The 21,209-nt window shown below is 44.6% G+C and overlaps 2 protein-coding genes across 4 annotated transcripts in view; both read right to left on the bottom strand.

Annotated features, from left to right (window-relative positions):
• Positions 1–68: 68 nt before the first annotated feature.
• unc45a (unc-45 myosin chaperone A) lies at positions 69–7,999 on the bottom strand. Its single transcript, XM_018764963.1, has 19 exons — positions 7,796–7,999; positions 7,358–7,550; positions 7,017–7,192; positions 6,827–6,916; positions 6,571–6,738; positions 6,237–6,405; positions 4,713–4,883; positions 4,441–4,612; positions 3,704–4,004; positions 3,500–3,594; positions 3,229–3,370; positions 2,872–3,012; positions 2,574–2,701; positions 2,372–2,438; positions 2,156–2,269; positions 1,930–2,045; positions 1,675–1,792; positions 1,152–1,307; positions 69–996 (listed from the first exon to the last, which is right to left on the bottom strand). Exons 1-19 carry the CDS (start codon positions 7,820–7,822, stop codon positions 706–708), a joined length of 2,835 nt encoding a protein of 944 aa, XP_018620479.1. The 5' UTR covers positions 7,823–7,999; the 3' UTR covers positions 69–705.
• Positions 8,000–8,646: 647 nt separating this feature from the next.
• furinb (furin (paired basic amino acid cleaving enzyme) b) overlaps positions 8,647–21,209 on the bottom strand; it is a 36,251-nt gene continuing 23,688 nt past the window's right edge. For all 3 annotated transcript variants that reach the window (XM_018765070.2, XM_018765068.2, XM_018765069.2), the window contains exons 6-16: positions 21,010–21,086; positions 17,952–18,040; positions 16,514–16,686; positions 13,914–14,126; positions 13,050–13,150; positions 12,640–12,743; positions 12,305–12,422; positions 12,036–12,215; positions 11,722–11,846; positions 11,226–11,354; positions 8,647–10,991 (exon numbers count right to left, since the gene is read on the bottom strand). In XM_018765070.2, the coding sequence (XP_018620586.1) occupies positions 10,369–10,991; positions 11,226–11,354; positions 11,722–11,846; positions 12,036–12,215; positions 12,305–12,422; positions 12,640–12,743; positions 13,050–13,150; positions 13,914–14,126; positions 16,514–16,686; positions 17,952–18,040; positions 21,010–21,086 (1,932 nt within the window). In that variant the 3' untranslated portion in view covers positions 8,647–10,368. The remainder of the gene's footprint in view (positions 10,992–11,225; positions 11,355–11,721; positions 11,847–12,035; positions 12,216–12,304; positions 12,423–12,639; positions 12,744–13,049; positions 13,151–13,913; positions 14,127–16,513; positions 16,687–17,951; positions 18,041–21,009; positions 21,087–21,209) is intronic.

Below are 21,209 nucleotides of genomic sequence, written 5' to 3'. Positions count from 1 at the left end.
GCAGGTGTGGCAGCATTAGTGTTAAAAATCAGGAACAAACAAAGAGTCGAGAGTAAAACAATCGTTTCAATTTATTTATTGCAGAAGCTGCAATCAAGCCACGATTCACTCATGATTAACTGGCGTTCGCTTAATATTTAAAAACTATTCCAATATTTCGACAGATAAGCATTAAAATTCTCTCAGAAATTCAAAGAACACAAGTGAGAAATTGTCCACTTTAAATAATTCATTTAGAAGTAGTGCATTGTAAATTAAATAGATTTACATTTACAGTTATTTATACGGATTATCTCGGAACACACTCACGTACTTAAAAACTAGTGGAAATGTGATGAGCTTCTGAAACAACACTGAATGTGTTTTGGAAAGGCACAATAGAGCTCTGCATCATAAGTGTACAACGCAGAGCTTATAGTTTATCCTGTTCTCACAATGAAACAGCTTCCTGATTCAGCAGGAAGATTCTTGAACAGAACACATTTTGGAATGCAAAATTAATGGAGAACAAAATGTGAAAGTGAAAAAATTAAGAACAGTAACATGAGAATGTATTTGGTCTCATTGTCATCTAGAGCTCTGCAGCTGACAAAGAGCTATCGCTGTACTTCTTGAAAGTCATGTTACAAACAGGGTGCTCATTGGTATTGCATGGCTGTAAGGAGTTCTGGTCCTGTTAGTTGTTTTGTAGTTGCAGGGCAGGGATCACGGCCCAGTGGCAAGCCCCTTGTCCCCCTCACTGTTGTTGTTCTTGATGAGGCCATATTCCACTGCCACATCCAAACACTGTTTGGCTGTTCTAGCCACAGAGGCCTGCTCAGGAGCACCCCCTTTAGCAAGAACAGAGAGGATCTCAAGTGCCTCGCTCTCCATTAGCTGCTGGGCCAGAGTGCGCTCTGCCTGCATAAGGTTGAGGGTGATTACTGTCCCTCTCAGCTGCAGGTCCACAGACTCACTCAACAGCAGAGCCTGCAGGATCTCCAGCCAGTGGCGTGTCTGTGGAAAACAGAACACAACCTTCCAGGGACCTTCAGCCACAATGAGGCACACAATCACAGACTGTTAGAGAATTTTATGAGTAAACTGATAATCATGTGTTAAAGAGGACTACTGTGATGGTCTCCTTTCTGAGAGTTCACTGTTTGTCTCACCGTGCCAGGAATACGGGCACACAGCTCTGGCTGTTCGGAGGTCAACATAGCCAGCGTTCCAGCTGCGGCCTTCCTCAGCCTCTCATCATCCTCTCCACTGTATAATACCAGCAGTTTCAAACGGTCATTGCCAGGGGCAACAAACAGCTTCTGCACCTAAATAGTACATGTCAGCAGTCAATCACACATTTTGGAAATGACTAATTTATATCCTTAGGAATCTTACCATAACTACCTCTCTTGATGAACCAGTGCTTTTTTTGAAGAGGAGGGCAACACTTTGTTATGCTGCCTAACAACCATGTGTCAAAAACAGCTTTATTAATGAGTAATACATTCTGCCTAGAGGAGCTTGTTAAAAGAAACTGGGTTAAAACAAAAAATAAAATTATTTTACATGGCAAAGCAAACAGGCTTTATTTATAAAACATAAAAACATTTGTTTTCACCCAGCACCCTCTTCTGAGAAGTTCTAGGCAGAAAGCGTAATTTGTTTTGCTGTCAGACATTGCGGAACACTCACCTCTGTGCTCAGAACCAGGTTACACATGCACTCTGTGGCTGCTGCGCGCACCAGCTCATGCTCCTCAAACATGTAACCCTCCACCTTGGGCACAGCCTTCTCCTTGATAATCTTCTGCCTGGTGAGCAAACATTCCATGAGAGAGGAGCAAAATGTACTTAGATAAATTCATGATCCAAAGTATTGAGCTTCAGCTACCAAACTCTATCATCCCTTGTCCCCCACAATGGTCTGCTTTGACCTGTGATTCCTGACCTGAGCCTCTCGCTGATGCCTGCCAGGTTGGTAAGGGCCATGAGAGCCTCAAAATTCTGCAGCAACGTGCACTCAAGCCGAAGCAGGCTGACCAGTGGTCGCACCACCTCATAGACCTGCAGACCAGCGACATGATCAAAGACAGCTCTCTATCAGCATAGAACACCAAAACACACTCAGAGAATCCCCACTAGAGTAGACAAAAAAACAGCTATTATGGCCTTACTCTTTCTCCAGGAAAGGCTATCTCAGGGTTGGATGTGATGGCAATTTTAGCAAGCGCCTGGGCTGCCTTGGTCTTTCCCACATCGGTGCCTTCAGATGCCAATGGGATCAGAGCCTGGAGCAAAGAGAGGGGCAATGTACATTGAATATGTCTACTATCAGTTGCAGGAGACCAGTATTGCAATTTCTGTAACAGGATGACCATATTTAGCCTTACTTTTCCACCACCTTGTGCCACCACCGTGCCTCTGTCCTCCTGTCTCTCAACTAACGCCAAAAATACCCTACAGAGAGATTAGAGAGGATCGGTCATAAAGAGATCATAAAAATCAGCCACTGGAGCACACAAAAAAAACTGTATAGATTTCCATGGGATTGGGATATGGCGGAATAGAGTTTGCTCGAAAATAGCAGTGGACCTGCTAATGCACTCTCGGCATGCCTCTGTGAGGGCTGGGCTCTCCTGTTTCACCATGCACACGAGTGCTGACACCACACCTGCCTCCAGCAGCTTGGCCAACCGTTTTTCAACAAAGGGCAAAGCATCCTGAAAAAAACATACACAACCTGGCTGAGAGAAGCTGCATGTGCTTTTCTCTTTCATTTCACACTGTCCCCAAAAAGACTGTTTTCAGTACATAATATTCTTGAAGAAACATTTTAATTTAAACTCCTTAACAACGTTGACAAAAAACAAACACAGATGAACATGCCTACCTTTGGATGTTCTTCTGGGACATGCTGTTTGGCATACTTGGCCAGCTCCACCATTTGTGGCTCTGGCTTTTCCACATCATAGCTGTTGGTGCAATTCACCAGTGTGGAGCCCACAGCAAACAGCACCGTCTTGTCTTCAGCCTGCACACAGACATAGATCAGACTGGATCATTGCTGACACCGTTGACATCACTGCGGTAATTCTCCAAGGCAGGTAGCAAGAGCATGTGGTATAAGGATACAGTGTGAAAGTATGAATGCTGAGTGCAGAAGAATGAGTGTTTAATCCTTTGAGAATATGACTGTGTAATATACAGTGTGTTTTTGCATGTTAGGTGTGTTAGGGAGCATGATCACCTTCGCCAGCTGGAACATAGCCTGCAGAGCCTGTTTATCTTCCACCAGCTCTTCTTTCACATCTGCGTCAAAAGTGAGGTATGCCAGACCCTCAACAGCCCAGCGCCGTGAGGTCGCTGGCAGGGAATCGTTACACAACCACCTACAGGGAAGAGAGACAAAGAACACTGGATCCTGCCAGCACAGAGGTCTAGGGATTTATGAGCAAACTGTCCAGAAAATATTTACTATAAATATGGCTGTCCACTGGGACCAAAAAACAGAGGCGTACTTCTGGCACTGTTTGGCCAGCTTCAGAGTGGATCCTTCTGCAAACTGTTTCATGCTGAAATCAGTCCCTCCAGCTGAGCCCAGCTTACACAAGCCCTGCAGAAAGCACACAGAGATGCTCACTGCATGAGGGAAACTCAGGATGCTATGTACCTAGCTCCTCCTCACTAAGACTGCTGCAGGAAGTTGGAGCACCCACACTCACCACTAATGCTCGCACCCGGATTCCATCATTCTCACTCTTCTTGTACAGGTCTTTGAGCAGCGCCACGCCATTCGCAGTGATAAAAGAGGCTCTCTTAGCTTTTCCAGCTGCATGGATGAGGGCCTCTACCGCCACCTGCTGATGGGCCAGGTCCTTGGAGGCACACTGAGAGATGATTGTATCCATGACGCCTGACATCTCCAGAGTCCGGTTGCCAACATCGCTGGGGCCCTGCAGCAGCACTGACACTGTCTGAATGGCACGCAGCTTGTTCTCCATGCCTGAACTGTCAAATTGATGCCTGATGGGGAAAAAAAAAAAATACAGCTTTTGTTTGTAAAACCAAAAAACAACTCCATATTTAAAGATACTGCTGACCCTTTACAAGAATTAAAAACCGGATTCCCCTTTTTTCAGTATTGCAGAAAAGGTGGTATAGTGGATTAAGACACAGTTGTAAATTTGATGGTTGCTGCTTCAAATCCCTGAAAAACCCTTGCTGTACCACGCTCAAACTAACCGAAAGTAACAGCAAACTATTACACTGTACAAAAAGGCATGTACAAAATTAAGGGTACAGGTAACCATAAATGGATACAACTGTCCAAAGTGACTCTGGATAACAGCAGTTTAGCAAAAGCACAATATTAATCACAACAAGTTGGCTTACTGCCATTTATGAACCTTCCCATATTCATTTGCAAACAAACTGCTACTCCAGCACCCAGAACACTCACTTGACATACTCCTCGCACAGATGGTTAAAATTCTCCCGCTCTCCATCCCCTTTCAGATCATCATAAAGTTTGCTCAGCAGGACCGAGCAGCTCATGTGGGTGTTGTCAGTGAGGGGGGGTCCTCTTGAAATCTCCGGGATGGTGCCTGCCACTTCCAGGATCTTCTTTAGCCCTGGAAATGAGGCCAGTGAAGTACAGGGCTGCAACCACAGAAGACCAAATAGGCAACTTTAACACATCATAGATGGTGCCTTGAAGATCGCATCCCTCACCTTGGTCAATCACCCAGAGGGTGAGGGAGTTGTCAGGGTCCCGCAGGGACTTGCGTGGAACCTGCTTGACAAGTAGGTTGATAGCGCTGTCACGACCGGGTCCTGACACAGTAGGTGCAGGCAGCATGTCCAGCAGATGGCGCAACATTGCGCGCAACTCCCGAGATGGCTCTGCAGCAGAGTTATTACATTATAAAAAAAATTGATGAACTAATCAGTCTAGTCCTGGTTTACCCTGGTTTATTTAACACAAAGAGCAGAGTCATCAAACAGCAATACAGACAGACCCCAAATTACGAACGAGTTCTGTGTCCTCAGTCCGTCTTTAAGACGGATTTTAACGCAAGTCAGAACAGTTAAGTATGGCGGGTATCTAATGTCAGTTTGTCAGATGTTTGACTAAGTATATCGTGTGCCTTTCTATGCATAAAAAACATTAAAGAAACACTTTGAATACACTAACACTTCTTTAATATAACAATACAATAATCATAATAGTACAATGTAATAACTAATAATAATTAATTAATGTAACTACACTATACTGTAATACAGAGACACAGAAAGAGACAATAATAAATGTTACTACTGTCACGATGAACAGAGGACATGGAGGAGGCTGGACCCAAGTGCAGGACCATTTATTCAGAATCAAAGGACAAGACGTGTTCTCGTGGTCGGGGGCGGACAGAGGCGAGGATCCAAAATCGTGGTTGAAGGACGAGGTGGGCGGTTGTTATCAAAGAGAAGTGGAACGGGACTGGGGAACGATGAGGGACAGGAGTTGAAGAGCAAAAAGCGAGGTGGAGTTGAGAATGTGGGGGAGGGGGGGTTGTCTGGAGTGACATTCCGCAACTGGGAAGAAGAGTCTTTTGTAGTTGAGTGCTCTCTCAGAGGGAGACAGAGAGAGAAAAAGAGGCTGTGCATGCATGCACACTTCGCTTTTCCATTGTTTGTTGGCGTTTCACCTTTCACTTTATTATTTACTCTTTAGTTTCAGTCATGATTGTTTCCTTTTTCTTGGATGTATCACCATCACTTGCATCACGTTTATGCTTTGGTGCCATGGTTAGGAGGGTAAAAACGGAACAATTAAAGTCAAATACAGTAATACACGAGACACTGTTAACAACAACGCGGTCCGACTGAAAAGAACAAAGTCTTTGTCCTACCTCGGGTTCACGTGCCCCACCCATGACCTGACAAACCACTGTAGATGCGCAATGTTTTGACGTGCTTCACAAAGTAGCACTAGTTTATTATTACTAACCAAACGTATATACAGTAACTCAATTTTTAAAATTTCTTCCACATATAATAGGCTTAATTATGAAGTTTTCATTTGATTGTTACTTAAGGGTGACAAAAAAAAAAAAAAATCCACTTCCAGTCAGTAAGGGGGTGGTTCGTAAGTATAGGTTGTACGCAAGTCAGACATTAGTAACTTGGGGACTGCCTGTATAAACACAATTTTTCTACATGGTCCAGAAAAGGCAGGGAAGAGCAAGGATTTTTTTTCGCTACCTGGCAGAATGGCTGCATCTTTGCACCGGACATCCTTCTTCATGCCCTCTGTCAGAGCTTCAAACATGACTTCCAGGAGATGGCAGGCAGCCAAAGGTACGGCCTCAACCTCGGAGCCCATCACCGCACACAGTCGTTCCATCCCCAGCTCATTCACAATGGCCATTGTCTGCAGGGAGAGTGATGAACCACAGTGGACCACCAGTGCAGTGCCAATGCAAGCTCTACATGCAAGCCTGCTGTAAACATGTATCATAGAGAATAACCCTCCATGACTCGTGCTGCACAGTCGCACTCATACTGGACTGGGACCAGTCTTTGCTATAGTACTTACCCTGGACTGGTGGCCAGTGCAAAGGCCCACCAGTGTCCTCAGTGCTGAAAGCATGACCTCTTCTTGCTTAGATTCCAGCAACTTATGCAAGAGTTTCACTCCATCATTGCAGAAAATCTGCTCTGCTCCTGCTTCCTCGCGAGACAGCACCACTAGGTTTTGAGCAGCCTGACCATGGATGACAAAAGCAACAGTTCACACCATGTCTCTGGTCTCATATCATAACTTAAAAAAGACCATTGACAGCTTCTGTCACCTTCTGCCGGTCAGAGGGCTGTGAAGAGGGATCAAGGAGCAGTGTAAACATCTGCTGGACACGAGCATCAGTGGATGACAGCTGGACAACCTGCATATCACAATGGAGTAAAAAGAAAAGAGGTCCATGTACCGTTGCTAAATTTGTAATAATTAGGTTTGTCAGCTGCATTATCGGCTGGGTTTCTTACCTTCTGCTGGATCTGAGTCCCGAGCTGCCGCAGCAACTCCTGGAAGGCCTTATTCTTTGGCTCCAGTTGCGCACACCTCTGGGTGTCAAGAAATGCCTGGTCCAACTTACCGAGCTTCTGGAGTGCCTGGGCACGGCGGAACCGAGCTTTCACATCACTGGGATCAGCATCCAGAGCTGGATGGAAACGGCTGATCTTAGAGTGCTTTCCACATTACTTTGGGAGCAAATGCTTACATTTGGTGGTATTCCAAGAGCCTTTCCACACAGGTAAATAGCCATCTCACCTCAGACCCCCTCCACCCTATATTTGATCAATTACACCTCAAGGGGTCCCTGTACCTTTGGAGGCATCTGCTTCTGCTTTGGTGTAGTCCTCCAACTTGAGGTGACAGGCAGCCCGATTGCGGTACAGGACTCCCCTCTCCGACGGGCTGTCACTGAGTTTGAGCGCCTGGGTGTAACGGCAAAGCGCCCCCTGCAGGTCGCCACTCTTAAAGAGGCTGTTTCCTTCCTCCCGCAGGACAACAGGATCCTAGAGCCAGAAAGAGAGGTAGTACAGCCACAGACACATCGTCGAAGAGGATAAACATCGGCACCGAGAAGCTCAAGTGGCGCACATGTTGGTACTTAGGAAAGTAGTTCTGGTATTAAACTAAGTCGCTCCCAAGCAAGCGATGAGTCCCATCGATCGCCTTGCTGCTTTAAGCAGTCCACTCCGGCTTCAGGAGCTCGTCGTCAGCACTGATACAACTACTACACTCCATTCGTCTTACCCACCTCCTGCTTCACGTCATCTGAGTCCATTTTCTGTAACCGATATCGCAATGTGTGTACCGCACCGCAACCTCGCTTATCGGCCTATGCACAGTGTCACCGTCAGTACGCTGATATTGTTATTGTTTTTATCTCATTGATTGAGCGGTTCTGCAGCTCAATACGATACTGAGACGCGATCCCTTCCTGCGAACGCTTCGCAGCGCGTTGATGACGTAACACCATAGTCCCGCCCCTCCCAGCATTCCACACCATAATAGGAAGTAGTATCTAGACCGGAAAATAATCAAGCAAGTAAAAGAAAACTTCGAGCCTTGGAATTTATGCATTTCGAAACGTACGTTAAACAGAAATGAGGGTTAGCGAAGTCGACTTTTCTTGCCTTCTTTAAAGTGGTAAGGAGAAATGCAGTACGTGGAAAGTTCGTGTCAGGATCGCAGCCCTGTAGCTGAGCTCCTCCTACCCACCGCTCTTTATCTGCATCGCAGCCTTGTTTTATGTCGCGTTTCACCCCTGCACCTCCGACTGCTTGAGTGAACGTTTGTCAGGTGTGCGCCTGCCTTATGACTCTCACTTGCTGCACTTGGCAAGTGAAACGTCTCACCAGCCCACTATTCTGAATTATTTTCCAACATGAAACTAGTTTTAAAAATTTGCTTCGCTTTGTATAACAAAGTTTAAACTGAAATTGACGCCTCGGTTAATTGTGAGAAAAGGTTTCGTCTGCATGCGGCCCTTAGAAATCAAAGATCACTTTAAAAGCTCTCTCCAGCAGGAAGAACACCATGCATGTAGGTCAAACAGGATGTAGGCAGCATCGTGGCCACAAAAAAACTGAGAAAACTGTTGTTTGCATAGATTTTTATTTTATGAAGAATCTATTAAATCAATATGTTGCCATCCATTAAATAGCGAAAACAAGCAAAATAAAAATCAATTTAAAAAATGACTGCACAATTTGTGTTGTACAAAAACTGGCCTGATTTCCATTCCAAGCAGTCATTAACATCTGCACAACCTCACTGGCTGCCCTTGGTCAGGGTCTGCATGAATGCTCCTCACGACTTAAGCATGGGTTGGCGAGAGCTCCACGGGGATTTAAATACAAACACACGTACACGCACTCAGATTCAGCCCTTTGGTTTTATTCAACACTGTCTAATGGGACAAAATGAAACCAGAGAGGGCAGCTTGTTGTTTCTGACACCACAAACCTCAGGGGTTCTCAACACTTATACCACCCCTGAATTGCTCTTCACAACCAGGGCACTGAGGTGAACTCTTGTTGGGGCACCAGCTCTCTGAATAGAGCTGCCTGCAATAGAGTCTGCTTTAAATACAGGGAGAATGAAAGTCTCTTCTCAATAAAAAAATAACGTAAATAGCAAAATAATACATATTAACATTTAAAAAGTTTACAATAGATATGAATAGAAAGTCTCCTGAACAGTTTCATATACAAAAACTTAAGTGTAGTGTCAAGAATATAATCAGTCACTGGCAAATATATGAAATGTGTGTTACAGTCTTGCCAAAGACATTAGCAAGGACAGGGTGAATAAACACATTGGCTTTGTGATCATTTTCATGTCTTCTTATGGATGCCAAGCATGACTGCTGAAAGCCAAAGCATAGCCACAGAATATACATTCATCTCCAAATTAAACAACAAGGAAAATAGGCCTCATGCCTGAATAATGAGCCCCCGTCCCAATATCATCACATGGGGAGACACCTAAAAGAACAGCTTCTACTAGAGAATTATCCCCATCCAAATGGGGGAAGGAAGGAAAGAGGAGCAGGGGGGAATCACTGAATGGAAAGTGGAGTTACTGTGTTGCGACAAAAACAGGTCTAGTAGATATACCAAATCATTTTTGACTGAGGTGTCCTATCCCCCCTTCCATCAGCAGCTTTGAGAATCCAGCATGAATTCAAAGCATTTAGAAAAGAAGCACTGATACTCACATTATAACTGTACACCGTCTACTAAACCTGTACCAGGGAATGTGGATAACACAGAGGTCTACTTTGCAAAGATGTAACTTGGCAGACACTGAAATTCTTGCAACAGAACTTCATAATTGTGCCACCAGAGGGCAGAGCAGAGCATGACAGATGTCAAAACACTACTCTTTCAACTGAGAACATGCACCAAGACAGCCACCATCATTAAAAATGTTAGTGTCACAAAACTTAAGTTGCTGAATAACATTCACAGAAAAACAAATGGTGAAAAAACATAACTGAACAGAACCATTTCACCTCTTGAAAAGTTTATTTCTTCACCCATTATTTCACACACTGCCAAGAATTTCACAAACCTTCCAGTCTGAAGATATGCAAACAGCCTTACAAGCTACCCAACTGCGTAGTATGTATTATGTTATTAATGTGAGAACAGCAAATAAAACCCAATCTAAATGGGACTTGTTCACAGTCATTGTATCTGACTGTGCGTGCCTGTTCCTCCTAATCCAGCATCAGGTAACGAGTAGGAAGACAGACACCAGGAGAGGAGCTCAAAGAGGGACTCAAAAAAGGCAGAGCCAGAGTACACAGAACTAAAAGGAAGGTTAAAGAGTGCTCTGTGTTTTGATGAAGGCAGTCCTTTCATTGTGAATGTCAAACTCCTCATTCTCTGACTCAGAGTTTGCTCCATCCTCCCCCCACACCGTGGGGACGCCCCTGTAGGACACCACCCTTCCTCGGCCAACACCCAATCGTCCGGCTGTACCGATGCCACACTCCAGCCTGTGCAGTTTGTTCTGCCCACCACAGGGGGCGCTGCCAGAGTTCAGCTGCAGCAACACAAAGACTGCTACAAAGGTAGCAACAATGAAGGCACAGCTGAGCACCGCCATAGTGACCGGGAGGCCAGAGGACAGCTGCGGACTTGGGTCCTCAGCTCCGGTCCTGCTGAAGGTGCTGTCTGGGGACTCGCGCTCGATTTGATTCTGGTGTAGGCAAGTACTTGACCTGGGGTCCAGGTGGCTGTGAGGAGGACAGGACAAGCAATCGGAAGAGCTGAGCCCCGCACATGTCAGGCAGGCGGTGTGACATGGGAGGCAGGCCTGGACGGACCAGAGCTCCACCCAGTTGTGGAGGGAGGAGTTCACTGGCTGGGAGGCTGGGGTGAAGCCAGGGGGGCAGGTCCTCACACAACCCTGCTGGAAGAGGAAGAAGCCAGCACTGCACTCTGTGGAGAGATGAACAGAAGATGAAGACTGTACCATAACTCAAAAAAGTATCTCAAAATTATCATGGCAGAGAACAATGGTGCATTTGGGGAGGCAAGACAAAACTAATCAGCATGGTCTGAAATTGCCCCACATTAATAAATCTTAGAGAGTACTTATGGGAAGACATCATCCAGAGACATCCAAAGCAAGGACCGAGTGAATGAACAGCACCCCTTTAACACCATACTTACCAATACAAATCTGCTGGATATCAAATGTCTTGCAGCTGCCATTTGAAGCCTGGCCAAAGTCATAGCCATCTGGGTTGATTCCATATGAATTGGTTCCATATAGCACAAGAGTGAATTGGGTCAAGGTCCCTGAAGAGAAGAGAAGTGCCATAAGTCTATACTATACAATGGAAACTCATCAGCACTAAAATGTCAGTCTACTTTTCAACACACAGGGATAATTCTCTATTGTACGCATTAGTACAATAATGTGTACTAGACCACATACACCAAATAAGACACTACACACTGCATATTGTAGCATACATTCACAACCAGGTAAAAATGTAATGCCTGACTTGTCTGCAATACTAAAGGTTCACAAACACTTTTCCCTTTTAAAGACTAATTAGTTTTCAAATATACATTTGTATTAATTTGAGTTCAAAATAGAACAAAAATTTTTGTTCTACTGGGCAGTTAAAAACATTTGTTCAGTATTTCCCCCAGCAATTACCATAGTCACTGGTCCCGGCAACATTCTCAATCTCCAGGATCCAGTCTCCACGGGGGTCCTCATCCCATGAGTGCGTGGTCATGAAAGCCCAGTCATTGAAGCCCTCTGAGGAATAGTCATGAGGCCTGTGGGATGGGCAGAGGTCAACAAGTAAGTTGTACCTTTGACAAAGCCCTTAAGTTCAAGTTACTTTACTGATACATCTACTTGTTTAAATCATTACGAAATCCTCAGTCACCATGAACAAAACAGCATAGTAACCATTAAAACAGTAAAAATAAACAAACATATTATGCATATATGGTCTTGTATACCTGGGGGCCAACAATGTGGAGCGGGTGCCCATTGGGCTAATCAAGTGGATGGCTAAGTTTCCCCTGCGGTTGTAGGACAAGGTGAGGCGAGCTTGGACATGCTCCAGCGAGCTCACGTAGTTGGACCTCCCTGCACAAGCATCCACACTCTTGGTGACCAGCAGATGGTTCCCAATGTTTCTGCAGGACAACACAGCACTTTATCATGACTTTACTACTCTACAAAGCTCTCCTCATGGCTGTCCAGGGCACCTTGTGGGTCCCCTTACCTGGGCTCCAACAACAGGGACTGCACACATGTCACCTGGGGCCCCACATTAGTCCAGTTGCGGGCTAGCACCACCATGGCCCCAGCATCCAGAAGGCCATATCCATATGAGTGGCTTACTGGCAGAGACACAAAGCAGCACTGTTTCAGGGTACAATTCCAGTGCAGCATCCCTCCCTTGATATTTTACCAGTACATAGTACTTAATTGTGTCAGGTTGCAGGTTTACTAAATCATTTAGCCAATAAATGTTTAGCAAGACAATATCACACGACCCTAGCCAAGACAGTACCCCAGGGCTGGAAGAAGCAAACCAATCATCTGAGCCATTGATACCTCTGCGCCCAACACCATTGGTCCTCCAGTCGCTAGTGGTGAGGTGGGCAGGGCGTGCACTCCTAATGACGAGATGCTGCATATCCCTCCAGGTCAAGTTGTTACTGCAGGATCAAAACAAGAGTTAGAAAGACAAAAGCCCCATGACAAATTCAGATAGCAAACTCCAAGCAGTGCAGTGATGCAGTGAAGTCAATGATGTAATAAAAACCAATGTTGCAGCTTGCACTTATTTTGGAGTCTAACAAAATAAACTCTTTATAGTAGCTGGTTTCCATAGTGCATGTATTCAAGGACACTACACTAAAACTTGGAGAACAAAGCAAGTAACATGGATCCCCATGTTCTTCCAGAAGGGGGTTTGTACATGAGCATGAGTAAGGCCATTCCAGGTCTTGCCCTGAACTCACTTGGCCTCCAAGGCAAGAGCAATGATCCCTGCTGCCAGGGGTGCAGAAGCTGAGGTCCCTGTGTGGGAGTCGGTGCACTTCTGCCTGAGGTCTGTAGTGACCTTCGGAGGGCAGGGAAAGAGCAAGAGAACAGGAAAAAAGCAACTGCTGCATTAGAAACCTGAAGATAGAAACTGCAGGATCACAGTGAGAGCTGTGTGTGACAAAATAATGGATCAGCAAGTTGGGGGGGGGCAGAAACCTGGGCTCCCTGCAATCAGAAGAAATCAGGCAGCTAATCATAACATTCATGGAGACCACAGCACTCTGAAACATTATTTAAACACATTTTAAACTGAGTACAACTGAAAATATAAAAAGGTTTAACTGCCTGAAGCTTTTTAAAGCTAATGGAATTTTACTCTGAGCATGTCTTAAAACCAATTTAGTTATACAGATCTGACCACATAAAGCCCCTGATAGCTCCACACACCCTTTGTCATAATTCCAGTCCACTGCTATAAGGAGCTGAAGCACTAAAAAGAAACCACTTAGATCTCTGAAGCAGACTGAAGGATGTGCTGTACCCTACACCTAGACAGCTCAGCCTCCCCTGCCCACACAATGCCAAAGGTAAGTCCGTGTTGTGCTGTCAGAATACTGCCTGACAACAAAGTCTGAAGACAACTACTGTGAGGACTATAGCATCTGCCTCCACACAAAAGGCCTGTGGGTTTGAGTCCCAGGTGCTTGCTTTCTGAGCTCTTCTAACTTTTTCCATCTGTAACAAAACCTGGGTTTACCAACTTACAGGGGGAAGTAGGGGAGCAGAAATGATTAATTACAGGCCACCTGTCATGATTGCTGCCAGTTGGAAACACTCACAATCTGCTTCTCGTTGAGGTTCCCGCTGCTGTAGGTAGTGGCAAGGGTGGAGGAGCAGGCCTCACTATACCAAGGCACATTGCCACTCTGCGTGCTGCTGCTGATGGACAGAGTGTAGATGCTATTGGTGTAGCCATCACAATTGCAGCTGTCCTTCTCCCGGCCACCGTTGCCCGATGCCCACACAAAGATGGAGCCCTTCCCTCCACGACCCTAAGGGCAGAGGCATGGACACATGGGCTATGTCATGCACAACCAAACCCAAATCCAGTGGGTTCCCTTAACTGTTCGTTTGTCTTTTTTTTTTTTTTAAATATATTTTTAAAAAAAAAAAAAAAAAAAAAAAAAAAAAAAAAAAAAAGACAAACGAACAAAGTTATTTAACCATTATATAAGTCAGCATCAAGGGCAATTCGTTTCTATTCTTCAATTCCCCATGGCCTACCTCTCTTAGCCTTTCTTGTATTAAGATCTATGCTGATTATGCAAAATAATCCTGTGTTGCTAGATATCACCAAAAAGCATGACATCTATGTGAATTAGATATGGCCCAGATCTACGGTAAATCCTGAAGAGGCCGGTTGGCCGTGAATACCAGCACCCCATGCTGACTGAAACTGATGCCCATCTGCAATGATGAACAAGACATGCTTAAGTGAACTGGGACATCAAGTTAATGCTCATGTACAATGTTGTTATTAGTTGTAAATTCACAAGTCTTTTTAATCTAGAAGGCCCAGGAGGGCAGGGTAGCCACTGACATTTTGACGCAAAGAGGTCCCCACACTCAACTTTCAGCTGGGAGATTTTTGTTCCTTTCCACCATGGCCAGTAGGTATACTTATAGCTTTAATAACTGCATGGACAGTATTTAGTGTACAGGTGGTCCTGGATTTACGATGGTGAAACTTACAATTTTTCAACTGTACGATGGTGAGCTGGCCATAAACATTCAGTAGAAACCGTACTTAGAATTTTGAATTTTTCCCGGGCAAGCCATGTGCGATGCTGGGCAGCGGCAGCGATCTGCATCTTCCAGTCTGTCAGGCAGAGGTGTGTATTAAATGTATTTTCAACTTACGATATTTTCCAACTTAAGATGGGTTTTGCGGAATGTAACACCATCGTAAATCAGGAAGCACTTGCAAATTGAATTGAATCTACTGCAAACACAAAGCATGCTAATAGAGGTGAAACTAATTTATTACATAAAGAACAAGATCGTAAAGTTCCAGTAACAGTACTAGTATTGAGTTCTGACACCCGATAGCTATACTCAATAGGGTTATAAATGCTTAATCACATGTGCTCATTTACCCTTCCACATGTCCACCTACAACACAAAAACTCTCCAGCCTACAAACGAACAGATTACACTCCTGCTTTCTTCAAAACTTATCCTAGGGGGACTGTATATGAGCAGGCTTTCCAACAGTCCACAAACAGCCAGCGCAAGTAATTATAGGAAAAGACGCATAACTTATTGAAATTAGAATCAATTGATACAATGAAGCTCTCAATTGCCAGCATGACAGCACACGACCTGAGGAACCTCAATTCACTTTACGCAAGCTGGAGATATCGTGTTCATAGCAACTGTTGGACAACTTAACAGCAGACTTTTTTCCAGAAGTTTGTTTTTATTATCCATTCCCCTGTACACCATCACTTGACCTCAGCCCATAAATCTTAATTTGCTGCCATTATCTCATACAATCAAATAGGAGAGAATTCTGCTTTGTGACAGCAGCACAACAGAGATTCACACTTAAATTATGGCACTGAATTAATGTTCCACTCATTCATGTGGGGAATTAAGCAGGAGCTGGCAGGCACAAGGTGCCTTTCTCCTGCTGGGTCCCTGCCAGCCTCTTCCCCTGGATCAAGTCCCACAAAGGAGAAATACATCTTTAAAATGTAACAGCTATTATTGTACTTGCTTTATAAAAGCACTTGTATAGGAAGGTATATGAAAAGGACCTTTAACACAAAAGCCTGTTTAACTTTGTAACGAAATATACTGGCAACAACACCAACAAGTGACCTGAGGCATGTCGAAAGAAGACAGAAGACCCTGCTGGTGCACATTCCTTTCTTGGAGCCGTCACTCATGTGGCACAACAGGAAGACTGCAGCCCTCTGTGAGTGCTTCTTGTCCAAGGACACCAACCATAAACCCCACTCGTTAACATACTCTGAGCAGGGACACACCAGACCTGCTCAGCTAGAGCTCCAGCTGACAGCCAGTGGAGGCGGTCAAGCACAAAACAAAAGAGATTCAAAAATATCATTCAGCTATTATGAATCTGGAGCTCTCTCCAAAAATGCTTTTCTCCACACGATTCCTCCCTGCTGTTTGCTCCAGCAGTACAGCTCTTGGAGCTCTATGTGGGCATTAAGAGCAGATTTGATGTTCTGCTTTGATATTTATGGAAGAGTTCAAAGACACCAACATGTTTATGGAGTTAGAACTTATTTGTACTCCTTGTAGGCCTTTAAAGCTCTGCCTATATGTTAACTACAAATTAAACATACCAAATTTCTGCACAGAGATTATTTGTGCATCTATGTTTGACAATGGCCAGCTCAGAGGGACACACCTCTGTGACCCCACGCAGAAAGGCATCCTTAGCCAACTTGGCAGGTCCATCCACAGTCTTCCCATCATCCTCTGGGCCCCAGCTGGCACTGTAGATGTCGATGTGCTGTGGGTTCAGGCTGAGTGATTGGGCCTCCACTACATCAGTCACCTCCCCGTCCAGCATGCGCACACCTGAGACAGAGAGCAGGAAAGAGCATATCTGGCTGAGATGTAAGGTGTCTAGCCACAGTGCAATTATTGCTACTGTAATTATGGGAAGTCATTTGAGGTGTTGCACAAAAAACACACATTTCTTTTTTCTCCCAAATGCCTTGCTAAAATATTTTATTTCCAAAACTCATCAAGTTGCACAACAAACTGATTACTATAAACACACAGCAGACAATGACTGCTAATTAGGTTGCCTGGTGTCAAAATATCACCTCAAATAGACTCTTTGTCATGCTCACGTACAAACTAATTGGAATGAGTAAAAATGACAACCAGCCATAGTCTTTTGCTGCCTCCTGTTGGACCTCCTAAGGTGCAGGCATGGAATGGGCTTTAACAAGTAGTCCAGTCAAATGGCAAAATGAGTTTCACCATGATTCCATGTGTCCACAGTGATTTTGAGGCACAAATGAGCCACAGAAACCAGCAGTAAAAGAGCAGAACTCTTCAACTGATTTCAGATAAACACAGGAATGCATTCACATTTCCCCTACAAACTGCTCTGGGGGGGACATTCATCCATGGCAGGACTTTGTAGACTCTCCCCCTTATATGCCATGGGAAGTTAAGCAGATTCACGCTTGAAGACTGTTCCAAGCAGACATCTGGCAAGGACTTAGAATGTCAATTGCATTTTTGAGTTCCATCTGTCATTTCAGGATCAATGTTTTACTGCTTTAGTGCAGTCTTCACATCAGATCTGTGTTTCATGCAGCTCCTCCAGTCTGAAAAGCGAAGTTGAGAAATCGACAGCAGACATCTTCATAAACTTTCCTTCTCCTTTGAAGTGTGGTAGGTCAAATTACTCTCTATTGCTCTCCTAAGGGGAAAAGCTAAACAAAGCAAAATACTTCCAAACTTTTTGGAAACCACACTGTGAACCACAGCATAGTTTGAGAATGAGTGCAAAAAAAGTTAACTTTCACCTTTCTCAACAGGATCTCCATTCATATGACTTTTGTCTCCCAAAATAAAATCGGTACCCACAGCCTTTTGCTTTATAGTATGATTCCTCCATTCTGTGAGGACGGAACTGCTGCCAGAAGCACAGAGGATTAGGAGAAATCTTATCACAAGATTTCTGTGATATTACAGGAAAAAAGCAAGAAATTTATATACTTGCACTGAGCTTAGAGTCAATTAGCTCTTTGTGCCACTTGTGCTCTCTGAGATGCGCTGTATATGAAACAGTTCTAGTCAGCTTGCCACTAGAGTCCCACACTCACCTCCAATCCTGGCATTGTAGGCCACGCCAACTCCACAGATTCCATTGTTGGCAACTGCAGCCACCTCCCCAGCGCAGCGAGTCCCGTGCCTGCAATGAGATGTGTAGATGACCTAAGTGGCTTGCTCCCTCACATTATGCTCTCATCCACTACATGCTAGAGAATACTGTATATACCAGGCTAAAAAGAGAAATAAATTCATGTTATGTTCCCCTTCATATGTTGATGCACAGCCATGTAATTCACTTCAGATAATATTACTAAAAGACACATCCTGATAGAGCAACTAGGCTGGAGTAAAACATGATTGACCCTTGAGAGTTCAAGAGCAGAAATCAAATGGAATACAATGACCAGGGCTCTCACTCCCTTCAACCTTGATGTGGAGAAATGACTCAAGCAGATGTAGCTGAAAATATTTTGGTTATGAAGTGTCCTTATGGAATTTGGTTATTTTCAATAAAGTGTATGGTTTAACCAAAAAATAATTATTTTGCACATAAGTTTAAAAAAAAAAAAAGTGAGAAGCAAGTCCTGTGACCCTGCTTGTGTGCAGCATGAGCAAGGGTGGTCTGGAAGTACCCCTGCCCGGACCCCAGCTCAAACTGGCCCTGAGAAAACATTACACTGCCTTGTCCCTGAGGGAGCCTGGCAAAGCAAATACAGCTTTTTGCCAGTAGCTCCAGATCAGCTCTGCCCTACGTGGCCTCTGGGCCAGCTGGCAAAGCCCCAAGCTGTAGAGGCTCGGACCAGCCACCAGAAGGATCAAAGAGCCTCTGAACTCTTGCTAATCAAGAGCTGGATTAGGAACCAATAGAGGGGCACAAGCCCACTTCCTCCCCACTAGCTCAGTCCAGGAGGGTCTATAGCAGCCAGCTCTGTATCACCAGCAGATTAAGTTATACAATTGGGCCAATTGAGCAAATAATGACTGAACTGGGTCGTTGGCAGCCTGTGGGGATTGGGCCAGCTCGCGCTTGTCTGTGTCAGTTGCCAACATTCCAGAGCTCTGATTGAGCACCGCTGGACCAGGGTGCTGCTGGCCTCTGCAACAATATCATGGGAGACTCACCAAGATGCCTGCGAGAACAAACCTACAATGGTGTGTCAAACAAGCAAGCGTACCCCCAGCTATTCTTACGACCAACAGTCACTAACTATATGTCAATGCTGAAATTTCCCATCTGCAAGGCTTTGCCAGCCCAAGGGAACCTCCCCGTGTCCTTATGCTCGTTTGGGTCAGAACAAAGTGAAATGTTGACACTGTTTGACTGTGCAAGCAGCTTAAGCCTTATGATGCCAGTAACCAAAATAGAAAATGTCCCAGGGTCTATCAGGGATAAATACTAGAACAAAGGCCACAAATGAGCCATCAGGGCACAGCAAATGATTTTAATTGTGCTTTTAACATCCAAATATCTATCCCCAAGCAGGAGCCTTGAAGAAAACAACAACACAACCCAGGCCAACACAAATCGGTAACATTCAAGCAAGCCTACTGGCTGTGTACCAGTAAGTTAATGAATGCGATCCTCAAAGTCATGTTGCCACCTGATCTCGCTACAGAAACCACCAGGAATTGTGCTGCTCTAACTAAGGCTAAAACCCCATGGGTAAGAAATCTAATTAAGAGTGCTGCATGGCTAGGTGCAGGTATCTCTCAGGCTATGCAACTACAGCTGACCTTGATTAGGAGTGGATCTACCACTCCCATGCTGACAAGTAATGTCTCTAAATCCATGTCCTCTTAACTGAGCGGGGGAGCTGCCAAAGCCGTATTCTGCAGATAACGGAGCAATAAGAACGCGCAAGAGAGTCCAAGGTATAGGTGGTACCCTCGATTCAAAGTCTCTTTTCCACTGGTCACTCAGCGTAGCACGATTCTGGCAACAACTGGGCACTGGAAACAGCAGTCTGTCCTCAACTAAAATGGGCCTGACATCTGGCAAAACTTAGTGCTTGTACAGAAACCACACAACAGTGAAAAATGATTGTTCATTTGCTTCAGCAACATAAGATAACCCAGAAAGAAAATTGGCACCAGGCAGCTGATGGGGTGCTTAACTCAACATGGCTGCCATCTGCCTGTTTACTGAGAGTTTCTCAAAGTGCAAAGGTGTCATATGCCATTCATTCTCCATCTGTAGTCAAGACAAGTTTTACTGAACAAAAACACTAGTTAAAAAGCTCGCAGCAGATAAGGGGGAGAAGACTGCCTTTGTTAAAACAGGTTCACCCAGGAAGAGAGGAAGATGATATGCTGGCTTCCAACAGTATAGAGCCCATACAGCCTGATGGACAGTAGTAGGAGGCAAGGACAGGCAGCACCAGATAACGAGGAGAATGAGGATCAGGAGACGTTTGTCAGCTTGCAGCCTTCTCTGAAACATTATGGCACAATGTAATGCAGATGCAAATTCAAAATTAGTTTTCTGAATGAGAATGAGCCGGTTATGTCTTTTCAATCATTCAGTGAGAAGCAGCTATCTGACTGGCCCCAAACCACATTCATCATTACACAGTTAAGCATTTTTAATCATCTCTTAACATCAAATGATCTGGTGACAGTAACATTTCTTTTCATGAGAAAAATTTCTTTAATCATGTTTTCTGAGGCTGGCTGATCACAGCACTCCCCCCCCATAAGGATTTTTTATTTTTTAAAAAGCACAAACTCAGACCTCCTTTTCTTTTACACCCTAGCAAAAGTGGTGAAAGCAACCAAAATCTGTTCCACTTCACAGTTGGAGGAACACAGAAATATTTACAACAAAAATGGAATCCTATAAAACTAAGAAAACCATTGTTCGGATGGAGCTAGGAATTAATCTGCTCTTCAGCTGTACAAGTAGGTGTCAAACCTCCATAGCTCTTGATCCAATCTACCACTGTTATCACAGGTCCTCCCACCACTGAGCCCACAGCAGTTGGTACCAACCAAAGCCCCTTGTCAGGGGACCTGCAATGAAAAGTATCTCTAACAATTTTCCCTTATGGTGGGATGAACAGACAACCGTTCTTGCTCATCTGCATCTGATCCCCCCTCCTTCAGTCCAACCTGTTGTCGTTGAGCTGTGTGTACCGTGGCTGTGGGTCAGGGTCACCATCATTAACATCGTAACTGGCCTCTGGGTCCTGCCAACAAAAAGGAATATACACTGGACAATAGCAGAGCGGCAGGATACAGCTTCATATTTTTTGGCAAATATCATAAATTAACTTTCCAGTTTAGTTTGTGTAGGAAGTCAGTGCAAAATA

Source organism: Scleropages formosus, chromosome 7 (genome assembly GCF_900964775.1).
Source record: "Scleropages formosus chromosome 7, fSclFor1.1, whole genome shotgun sequence".
Lineage (NCBI taxonomy): Eukaryota > Metazoa > Chordata > Actinopteri > Osteoglossiformes > Osteoglossidae > Scleropages > Scleropages formosus.
Note: the sequence above shows the minus strand (reverse complement) of the source record. Positions and strands in the feature narration are given on the sequence as shown.